The sequence below is a fragment of the Nothoprocta perdicaria genome, unplaced genomic scaffold (genome assembly GCF_003342845.1).
Source record: "Nothoprocta perdicaria isolate Ctin4 unplaced genomic scaffold, notPer1 scaffold_184, whole genome shotgun sequence".
NCBI lineage: Eukaryota > Metazoa > Chordata > Aves > Tinamiformes > Tinamidae > Nothoprocta > Nothoprocta perdicaria.
Window position 1 is genome coordinate 66,190 of NW_020455027.1, and position 11,054 is coordinate 77,243.

At 45.0% G+C, this 11,054-nt stretch overlaps 1 protein-coding gene across 2 annotated transcripts in view; it reads left to right on the forward strand.

Moving 5' to 3' along the window:
- Nucleotides 1-11,054, forward strand: part of ZNF451 (zinc finger protein 451) — a 36,805-nt gene that overhangs the window by 19,559 nt on the left and 6,192 nt on the right. For both annotated transcript variants that reach the window (XM_026036669.1, XM_026036670.1), the window contains exons 9-13: nucleotides 76-223; nucleotides 773-2,421; nucleotides 3,392-3,526; nucleotides 6,595-6,725; nucleotides 7,060-7,246. In XM_026036669.1, coding sequence (XP_025892454.1) covers nucleotides 76-223; nucleotides 773-2,421; nucleotides 3,392-3,526; nucleotides 6,595-6,725; nucleotides 7,060-7,246 — 2,250 coding nt within the window. The remainder of the gene's footprint in view (nucleotides 1-75; nucleotides 224-772; nucleotides 2,422-3,391; nucleotides 3,527-6,594; nucleotides 6,726-7,059; nucleotides 7,247-11,054) is intronic.

The following is an 11,054-nucleotide window of genomic DNA, read 5'->3' on the forward strand; positions in this document are numbered from 1 at the left end:
CAAAGCAAGAGCGGAAACACGCCGTGAAAGGGCCTGTTAATCCCAGCTCACTCTTTCTGCCCTTCCCTGTCACAGACGAAGCGAAAACCGGCGTCCCTCTCCCGTTCCCATCCTACGCCAAGAAACTCCTGGTATCGCTGTGCAAAGAGATCCCCTTCCAGGTGAAGTGCATATCCTGCCACCAGATACTGCGCTCGCACATGGAGTTAACAGCTCATTTCAGGTTTGTGAGAGACAAGGTCTTCATGCTGGGAACTACTCGTAGGGCGATAGYGGTGTTTTCAAGGAGGGACACCCAGGGGAAGCCGTCCCTCAAGCAACCTCCTCTCCATGCATTTCCTTTTCCACATGATCCACTGGGGAATGCTGATCACTGTTCATATCATTTTTTGTTCGTTTCTGTAACAGAGAACAACAGAACTTTCTTGGTCTCTATACCAATATATTTCAGCTGTCAGTGTTTAGTTTCTAAAATATATTGAATGACCAATGTGCCCCATCTTGGGGTAGTTTTGGAACTACAACTATCAGCTTTGGAAACTGACACCTTGTTCTTTCTGAGACTCTCAAAGAATTCTCTTTCAGAGATTTAGGTAGTTGTTGGGCATTATATATTTTTGTTGACAGCTTAATAGGCGAGCTAAAGTATCCAGGGGACACTATTTTCACTCCCCAATTGCAGTAGGTACTGGGAATATTTTGAAGTACCTCTGAGATTCTTCAAGAGTTCCAAGTTCTGATATAATTTATTTTTTCCTTCAATCCATTCTAGAACACGGTGTCGCAGTTCTGGCCCCATGGCCGTGTCGAAGAAGAGCGTCTCCCAAGTTGCAGAAATCTTTAAAACCAAAGGTCACTGTGAGAACTGCGATAGACTCTTTGCTGACGATGATCAGATCATGCAGCACAAGCAGAACACTCAACATAGAATTAAGGTTATTGCCACAATGGAAGAGTCCATCTTGACRTTCTGTCACATCAGTGAAAAAAATAAAAATCCGTCCCATTTGCGGCATATCGTGGATCGCTCCAGGCCGCTGCTGAAAAGACCTTTGGACTCGAGGGACTCCAACACTGAAGGGGGATCTACTCCTTCGAAAAAGAGAAGTGATTTAAACGGTAAAAGTGAAGGTCCCGGAGCAACGCCGAGCCCTGGTGGCAAGGTGAAAGCCTGGTTCTGTGAATGCCTGCAGAAGTTCCTCACGGAAGAGGCGGTGGAGAAGCACATTCTGGCAGCAAACAGAATCTGCCACAAGTGCGCGGTGTGCGGGAAGCTGGTGGAGAACTCCAGCATCATCCGCCTGCACATGAGCCGCTTCCACGGCGGAGCCCACCTCACTAACTTCCTTTTCTGGTGCAGAGCATGCGCTGTAGATCTGCCCAGAGAAGAGGATATTATGGGGCACGTRACTGAATTCCACGGTGGACACAGTTACTATTATGAGCAGGAAGCTCTGGAAGAGGAGCCYGTGCCCTCCGCTTCTGGCACAGCGTGCGGCTCCTCGGTGGAAAGGCAGGACTGTGTTGCCAGTCCTGGGGACCTGTCTCCCGAAAGGGGCCCTTTGCTGGGCCAGTGGCAGTGCCACATGTGCGAGGAGATGTTTGCCTCCGAGGAGAGCGTGAAGCAGCACTGCGCGTCCTTGGAGAGCCACGCGTTCCACAGGTACTGCTGCGGCACGTGCCAGAGCCGCTTCCGGAAAATGGAGACGCTGCAGCGGCACTGCCAAGAGCGCCACGAGCGCCACGTGGACGTCAGGTACTTCTGTGGCCTCTGYGGCGATCTCTTCTTCGACGTGGAGGAGGGATTTCTAGCTCATTACAGGGAGCTTCACAGCACGGACTACGCGTTTGTGCCTGAGCAAATGGAAGTCTCGATAAAAAAGGAAGACGACTTCCTGCCGGTGGAGCAAGGAGACTGCTTAAGCTGTGGCTGCCGGACAACTTACATCTCCCGAGTGAACAGGAGGAACGATTACACGAGTTGCCAGAAGGTCTTGCTGCAAAACGGCAGCTTATGGTTTCGCTGCCGCTTCTGCTCCACCACGGCGCAGAATTTGGACGACTTGAACAGGCACCTGGGGAGCCACCCGTCCGTGAAATGCGACGAGGAGATGTACGTTGTCCGATGCGCCACGTGCAGCAAGAACTTCCAGGACCTGCCCAGCGCCCACCAGCACTACCACATGAAGCACTGCTTCCTGCAGAAGCYGGACCTGGGCAGCCTCGCGGCGGAGCCGCAAAGCGCCGTGTTCCAGTTCACTGCGAGCGGGGCGTGTGCGGACAGGAAAGCCGACAAGGCCAAGTTGGCGGCGTGGCCGGCCAGGGCTCAGGAAGGATCGCAGCCGCCTCTTCTGCAGGGGCCGATGCAGGGAAAGAAAGAAAAGAAAGAAAACCTGGCACACACAGAAGAACATGCTGAAGGTTTGTAGGTCTTTTTACATTAGAAAAATGTAAAATGTTTGCTGTCTTAATACACTTTATTTGAATGTGAGTGCGGTCACATATCACACAATATTGTATCCCTGGATCCAGTCTCTTTGATATACATTGTTTCTCTGAGTTGCTATTTAAATTCTCAGTATTAGGGTTTCCAGAGCTTGAACTCAGCGCTTTATCTCTACGTGTCTTACACATTAAGTCTTCCAGAACCAAAAAAGAAGGATAGTCTTCCTTTTTTGGGGAAGACTCTCCCCTTCAGAGTCTTGAGACTGAAGCATGGCATTCCCAWATGACCAGAGAACATAATTTGGCATTCAAATGTGATTATGAATTTGGAATTAAAGGAGAGCAATCAAGGATCCCAAACAGGGACTGAGCTCCTACAAATGCCCCAGTGCTCTGTAACTCCCATGTGTTCAAGAGGAACCTCCTTTGTATATGCTTAGCTGTATCATGCGTGTTCAAAAGTGGAGGGGTTTTAGTAATTAAGGGTGTCTTAAACAAGCCTTTGAGTAGAAGCTGTTGATGCTTATGTTCATTCCGCAGCAAAATGTTTCTAAGCGTTTTAGATGCCTTTATGTGAGATGTTCAAGGCTGCAGGCACTGGCCATGCAGAGAGTGCACAGCAGAAAGGTGAATGGGCCGGTTAAGATCCTGGTTTGGGGCCAGAGCTCTCTGTGCTACCACAAACGCAATCCATCTCTGCTAAATCACCGTCAAAATCACATCTGTTAAATCACCGGATCGTGCTGTGCTTTCTGCCTGGTTTGTGCGCTACTAAATGTCACGTCAGTGACTTAAAACCAGTACTGAAACAGTGCGGTCACTAAACTGGATCCCATTTAGCTCATACAGCAGCTAAATACGTGGACTTTTACCAGCATATTTGAGTTGATGTTCATATGTTGACCCAGAAAATAAATTTAAAATGCATCACTTTTTCCCATTGAAGACAGTGAACTTCCTGATTTTGACTACCTGAGTACCATGACTCATATTGTGCTGGTGGATCTGGACAACTGGGGAAGCTTATTYACACAGCTGCCAGCCAACCTCAACCAGGGCACCTTTATCTGGGGCTTTCAAGGTAAGCAACAGCTGAAGGAAATAGGAGTTTGARAGGACTAACAAGTCCACCCAAATACTTGAGCAGACATTCTTTGCATCTGAGACAATATTGAACAGGAACCCTATAGAGCCCAAGTCATGAAGCCACAGGTGCCATGCAACAGAAGTGGGTTTGTACTTCTCAAACTCAATCTTAAGCTCTTCTGTTCTTATTATTTCTCCTAGGATATTGTTCCAAAACTGTTTAAGCAGTTTAGGGATCTTCTCTGCTTCTGAAGAATGTTCTCTGCTCCTGACCCTACTTAGASTCTAACTTGTTAGCTTTTTGTAGTTGTTAGGAGACCCGTAATATTTGGAGATTATTTTCTTTGTAGCTGGTTTCCGGATGGCAGGTTGCCATCCTAATGTTCTTAGTCACAAAGACTTGATTCTGCTCCTTGTACTTGCGCCGCTTCTGACCTGCCTTTGAGGATGCCCCTGGTGATGCTGTTAMGAATTAGTTGGGCTCACATCTGGAGCATGGGATGGATAGAATTCACTCTGTTCAGGTTTTCTAAGCAAATTTCTCAAGAAGCTCCCTAGCAGCATCCTCTTAACTTGATACTTTGCAGTACCCAACTCTTCTGAAGCCGGTCACTGGTGTGCCTCACACTGCTGCTGTCTGCCTTGATCTCCCCTCTGGTACATTGAATACGTCAGTAGAGCCCAGGTAAAGAACAGCTTGCAGAGATCTGCTGCCTGGAACCCGCGTCATCGCCCCAAGCCAACCTATAAAATTGTCTGGCACGTTGTATCTTTAGGAAACCCCATTGTGTTGCACTCTTTTTTACTGGATATTCTTTATTACCTCTTCTTTCCAAGCACATACTGAAAGTTTACAAGCTGCTGAGCTCAGACAGAAAGGCCTGTTGATGCCTGAATTGCTTTTTTTCCCCCTCTTCTTGGAGCCAGGCATTCCATTTTGCTGATGGGGGCAGGATTTGTGTGTGCATTTATCAGCATGAGCTTTCTAAACAGCYAGCCAGGCACACAACAGGACCTGTGGTCTGATGTCTGGTTGTTCAGGAATTTTGGGGTGGGATTTTCTGGTCTCTTCAGTTGAAACTCCCTTCTCTATCTCTGCACTCTTCATTTATAGCAATGTTGTGATTTGGGTTTGTTTTTATTGGCTTTTTTAATTACCAATTTGCTGAAGGCTGGTCGATTGTTGTTATTTAAGCCAGCTGGTCCAGGAGCAATCATTAGTCCTTCTTCTTGAGATAAAAATGCCCCCAAAAAAATAGGAGTTGAAGAACCATCTTGCCATTTTCATATCTAAAGGCCAAAGCTAATCTTTGAGATTTTATAAAGAAAAATATATTTTTCTTTTTATAAAGAATTCTTTAGTAAATTATATTTCATAGGTCAAACTTTGCCCACTTGAACTCAGACATTTGCTTTCAATCATCCTGAGTTGGCCCTTCTGTTTAATTTAGCCCAAATCAGTTTGTCATTATTTGACCCAACATTGTTTCCTCCAACAAGCTCTCCTGTTCCTGCAAGCTTAGTAGGCTCCGTTTTGATTTGAAAAGGAAATATTGAACACAGTGTTTCCTTGTGCAGGAACCCAGGAGTGTCTGAACTGCACTGTCAAAATATATGATTGTCCTCTGCTCCAAGCAAGAGCAAGAACTTGAAGGGCAGTGTCACACTTACGTGAGGAACCCCTACTAGAGGTGCTGGGGCTCCAGTTGTCCTKTGCCCATTTATGGTCCAGTTTCACCATAGTAAATACAGCTCTGTCGTTGTTTTCAGCTGTTGTGGTCAAGTGTTTATGTCATGTATTAAACAAAATGTATGTAAACAAAACCCAGGCCTAACAATGACAAATCTCTCCCAAATACTGGTGAGAGCCTCAGTCACAATGGAGAGAACAAAAGGCCATTTTTCTGATGGGCAGATGGCCCTAAATCTTTTGTGCACACCATATTACTAAAACTTCAAACTTTCTGATCATTTTTGACAGCTTCTAGTCATTAGATTGGAAACAAGACAAAACAAGAAGAGAATTCTGTTGCCGATTCCTTGGGCTTCCCCTCCTTTGCCAGCTCAAGGGGAGATGCCTGCAGTTGTCTCTGTGTGTGTGTGTGTGTGTGTGGTCCTGCCCCAGACCTGCTACTTCTCATAGTTGGGAAGGTCATAAAGTTCCTATTTGCTCCCTTCAAACTGTTCTGCAGTTTCTTCCACTTGTTTCTTTCTTTCATACTCCCCTAGTAACTCTGCTGCTTCCTCTGTTTTTTCCCTTCTCGAGATTTGCTGCCTTTTCCTTTCTCTTGTTACCTGTTTCAACCTGTTTTTTTTTTCTTTTTATCTTGTACCAAACATTACTCAACTCTTCTCCGTTATCCAATGCCTCTGGATAATACTGGCATTATCCCTCTGCCAGTAACTACATGTTTTTATGGGTTCTTCTCTTCATGTATTTTTAGGACACTGTAGTCAAGAAAATCTCTGTGCTGCTTCTTTTCATTAGAGTCTTTTCTTGCTTATCCTGCATTGCATCCAGGTCTTTATTGGGGCTCTAGCATTTGTCTTCAGTTGTTGCCCAAGTTCTTTGATTTTCTCTTTAAGAGTTTTGACTTGAGATGTCAGACACAAAGGTTTTATTGGAAATTGTAAAGGGCTTGCTGGAAAGTCTCTGGCCCTAGCATGGGATTCCCTGTGAGGCCCTTTCTTCTCAGGGCTCCTCTGTTTCTGCTCATCAACCTTTTCTTGTCTTTGTGCTCAGATGAGTTGTGCTTCCAAAGGAAAGGGCTTGTGCTTGTGTAAAAACACACATGGTTTCTAGGAAATGACCCTTTCAGGATTAGAAGAAAAGTCCTTACAAATTTGAAGGCAAAACTTTCTCTCTGATGAGGCAAAGTTTAATCCATGCAGATTTTTTTAATCTGAGAATAAGAGATTTGAGGTTTTATGTATATATTTCTTTTGGTTTTTACAGTTATCACCAAATAGATTCGTCTCAATAGGCCCAGTTTAGCTTTGCTCTTCATTTCTTGGACTCCTAATTCCTGGTGACACTGCTATATATTTCTTTTCTTTGTGCAGGAGGATACAGCAACTGGAAGCCTCCAGTGCAGTGCAAAATTTATAATTATCTGAAGAAGATTGGCTGTTTCTTCCTTCATCCCCGCTGTGGCACCAGAAGAGAAGCCGCAGACTTTGCCCTCTGTGTTCACGTACGTTAGCGCACGCTTTCCTCCTTGCTCTGGTTCTGCACCTAGAAAAGCTGAGGTCAGCTCATGACAAGGGAGATTCTTAGGCTCTCTACCCATGGCTTCCCTTGAGAAGWGTGACAAAACTGCCACTGAAGAAGTTTCTGCTGCTGAGAGTGGGTTTGAAACCGTCTCCTTGTACCTTGAATATCTGTGATTCTCTGATTGTACTTTTCTCTTTGTCCTCATGATTGAATTTTGGATTGCCAAAGACATTGCCGCGTAGATTAAATTGCTAAATATATTAAATGGAGGTGTTATCTTTGCTTTTAAACATGTCTCCTTTTTCCCCACACAGGCTGGTCGTCTGGATGAGCACCTGCCCAAGCAAATCCCTTTCACGGTACTTTCTGGAGACAAAAGCTTTCTAGAACTGGAAGCTCAATTTAAAATGACACAGCGTTCAGCTCGCATCCTAAATCCTCATCACATTGAAGGAGACATGATGTGTGCCTTGCTAAACAGCATTTCAGATACCACAAAAGGTAGTATCTACACAAAACATATTAACTAAACACTAAGCACAGTCTTTCCAATAAACCAGTAGTCTTTCCAATAAAAGAACAGAATACTCATGCTGACAAAACAGTCTAATGGTTATCTCTGGTGCTTCTTTAAAATAGTCATTTTTCAATTGGGTATTGATCAGAGAATCAATTTTCTGATGGCCTATTTTGAAGCAAGACTTAATTATGCATTTCTCTTCAACATGGCAAACTCTGTACTCATGATATCCTTTGTTACAGAGAAGATAAATTGTGTTATTTCAGTCTGCAAATTCCTTCCAGGTTAAAAGAAAAGCGCTTTAGAGCACTTCAGTGCACGTCTTGGTGAATTCATCCCCAAATCTCTGCTTGATTTGGTCTGAGTCTGAAATAATTGTGAAATTGAGGCTCTTGAGAGAGAGTCYGCTAGAGCCAGCGCTGGCTCAAAAATTCTGTCTGTTTAAATTCTGATTGTCCTCCGGGCCATTTCCAATCATCTGATACTTGTTTTCACTGTTTCATGACTCACATGACCATATGGAGAAAGAATATCAATGAAAGCCTTCGGGCTCTCTAGAATCCATATTCTAAAGTGATCACGCTTTCAAAATACAAAACAGAGATTTGATGCAGAATAATCAAAAGAAATTTAATCCAGCTCATTTCCAAGGAGCAAAGGACATTGGAAACAGAGTTGAGCTTAAATACTTTCTCAATGTTTTAAAATTGCTTTCAGTGGAGTTTTTCTGGTAAATTTCTCTCCAGGCACCCTGTTGCTGTTCCTCGTTTCTGTCATGGCTTTGGGCCTGGCAAATTGAGCCCATTGGAGAAGTCATTTCTGAATCATCCCTAAGCTGTTTCCAGGGAAGGGAGGCTGGGAGTGTCAATGCAGGCTCGTGAGAATGACAGGGTGCTGCTGCCCTCTGCCAGGAAGTTTATGACGGAAGCACTAGCACTGAGTGCTGAATTAGCACCAATTATTAACAGAAACACTGGTTAAAGAATTGCTTTCCCTGAAAAAGTGATCTGTGGTGAGCCGGGATAAGGTCCTTGGTGTTTGCTTGCTGCTTCAGACACTTCCTGGTCTCAACTTGTTGACTGAATTATGGAGATGTGATTCCTGGCCAGAAGCATGCCAAAAATCCTAATTTGATAGCATTCTTCTAATGGAATTGCAGCTATAACTATGTTGAAGAGGAGGGTTGCTTTTGTTTTGGGAACTTTGCATGGCTTTATGGAAAACTGGTAGGACTGGCAGCCTTCGAGGCAGTAGAGCTTGGTCAGTTTGCATTCATGAAAAAGACTTTGTCTTCTATGGATTTTTGTTAGGGGATGTGACTTAAACTGAGGGTGTAGGAAGAGGGAAGTGACTCTTCTGCTCCAGAGTGCTGTTGTTCCCTGCTGAGTAGTTTTGCTTTAGTCACCTGCGTACCCTGGTTAACAGGAAATGAGTTTGATGTAACCATTTTTCTGTGTTTCAATTGTACTCATATATTAATTAGTCTTGCATTCATTAGTTGCTAATCTAACGCCTTCCTTCAGCATCCTTTCCTAGGTTAATACTTGTTTGCTGTTATGGTGAAGGGCATAACTAGGAAGCGCCCTAAGGTTTAACTTTTAACTTGATGTGCCCATAGTCATTGTGCTTCCACTTAAATTGTGCACCAGGTTGTGATCAAATATATAATATATAAATATATTAATAAATATTTTWAAATAATAAATATATTAATATTTATATCTAAAAATATATTTTGAGCCGAAAAGTACCCATACATGTATCCTTTCCCACTCATGGTTCCCAGACAAGTTCAAAATGGAGTGATGTTGGAAACTTTCCTTAGTTCCCTCTCCTGTCCAAGTTAGCAGGATGGAACCAGGTAGTAAAATTATCTTTTTGTATTAAAACAAGACTTTAAAAATAATATTAATTTTTGTTAGCAGACCTGTGATCTCTGTGTAGTGGAATGGTGCCATTACAAGGGGTCTGTGAAGGTCTTTCTGGAAAGATGTAATTGCCCCAAAATACAGTTAACCATGTGGCTCACCAGCAGCCACGGGCATTTGCAAGTCCTAGTGCAGCAACGAGATGGAAAGTCAGRAGCTCTGATAGGCTGGTGTGACCTATTGGCCTGTTACAGAGATGCAGCTGAATGTAAGGACACCCAGGTTCCAGAGCAAACAAATCTTGGTTTTGTCTGTCTTAAGCCTGCAGGCTGTTGGTTCTGACGGGAGAAGCAAGTGAGAAATTGGTTATTGCAGAGAGTTGTGTTGAAAAATGTAGGACAATTGTTGATGTTGGAAGAACTTCCAAATGAGGAAGCCATTCCCAGCCCTGGAACAATCTGCCCAAGGAGGTTGTGGAGTCTCCTCTGGAGATCTTCAAAACCCTCCTGGATGCTGCCCTGTGTCTCATGTTCTAGGTGTCCCTGCTGGAGCACCTTGTGAACCCGTTGGCCAGTTCAGCAGAACCGCTGCTGGACCCGGSGTCTGTGTAAACCAAGCAAATCCGGCAGCGGAGGAGCAGCTCTATCTCGAGAGACCGTAGGATGTTCTAGATGTGTGGGTTTCCCTTGAGGAGAGCAGGAGGGAAGATATCTCTTCCTACCTGATTTATTCTACTGAATCTGAGGTCTTTGGTATGAAAGTGTTTGGTTTGGTTTTCTTTTATGTTTTAGGTAGGGCACATGGTAGGAGATTCAGGTATATTTAAACAGCCTGAGAAGATGTTACAGAASAGTTTTTCCATGTCTCCCTTGTTTTTGTTTGCAAATACGGGAGGTTCAGAGCATATTTGTATGGGATATCTTGGCACTTGATGTCTAGCAGTCCTACTGTGGCAGCTCATGCTTCTGATGATTACTGTATGATGTGACAGTGCTGAGGACAAGCCTAATGCTGGTCTGGGAGGCATCATACCCTCACTGACACCGGAATGAATGMCAGGCCTGCTGCCTTCCCAACAGTGAGTTTTGGTGTGAGCTGGGGCTTTAACTTATATTATTCACGAAGTCGTCACACAAGATTTCTAATTAGCCAAACCCTTAGATAAAAACAGATTGTGTGTATGTGTATATATATATGTGTGTGTGTGTGTGTATATATACATATATATATGTACATATGTATAAAAGGACCATGTGTTTTAGAATATTTCCTCCCCTTTCTTTAAGGGGCAAGACTGCTTCAGGAGACTGAAAATCAACACTTGCRATTTGGTGCCATGCATGGCCTCTTAGCCCGTGCACCTCTTGCACTCACCCATAAGGTTCATTTGGGCCGTGTTTGAAGAGACAGGCTGAGAACTCTGCTCCCTCCACTACCCCTGTCTGTGGCATTTAGGCACCACTGAATTTAACTTCTGTGACAAATGGAATTTGGCAGAGCAGTGTTCCACTTGGCTCTGACAACTGCAGCCAAGTTTCCAGGCTCCCAGGCCTCTTGAGAGCCTCTCCTGAAGAGGGCAGAAGAATCTGAGAAGAACTAAGGGCTGATTCACAGAAGAGGAGTGAATTGCCTACGTTCCCAGCAGCCAAGGTCCTTGCTGGCGCCGTGGTCTGGTGCGGAAGACGCCAGTCCCTGCTCTCCAGCCCTTCAGTTGCTGACGGGCCTTGGACTGCAAGGGACCCCAGAGCCAGCRGCTCCTGCTGTCGCAGCAGGCCGAGCTCGCAGAGCCTGCCACGCGCTGCCCCGGCTGCTCGCTGTGCCCGGCCGCTCCTCGCGCCCGCGGCAGCCCATGCAGGTGCCGCAGGGAGCGGGACGGAGCTCGGCACCGAGCTGCAGGCTCGTGTGTGCTGCTGTCCGGAGC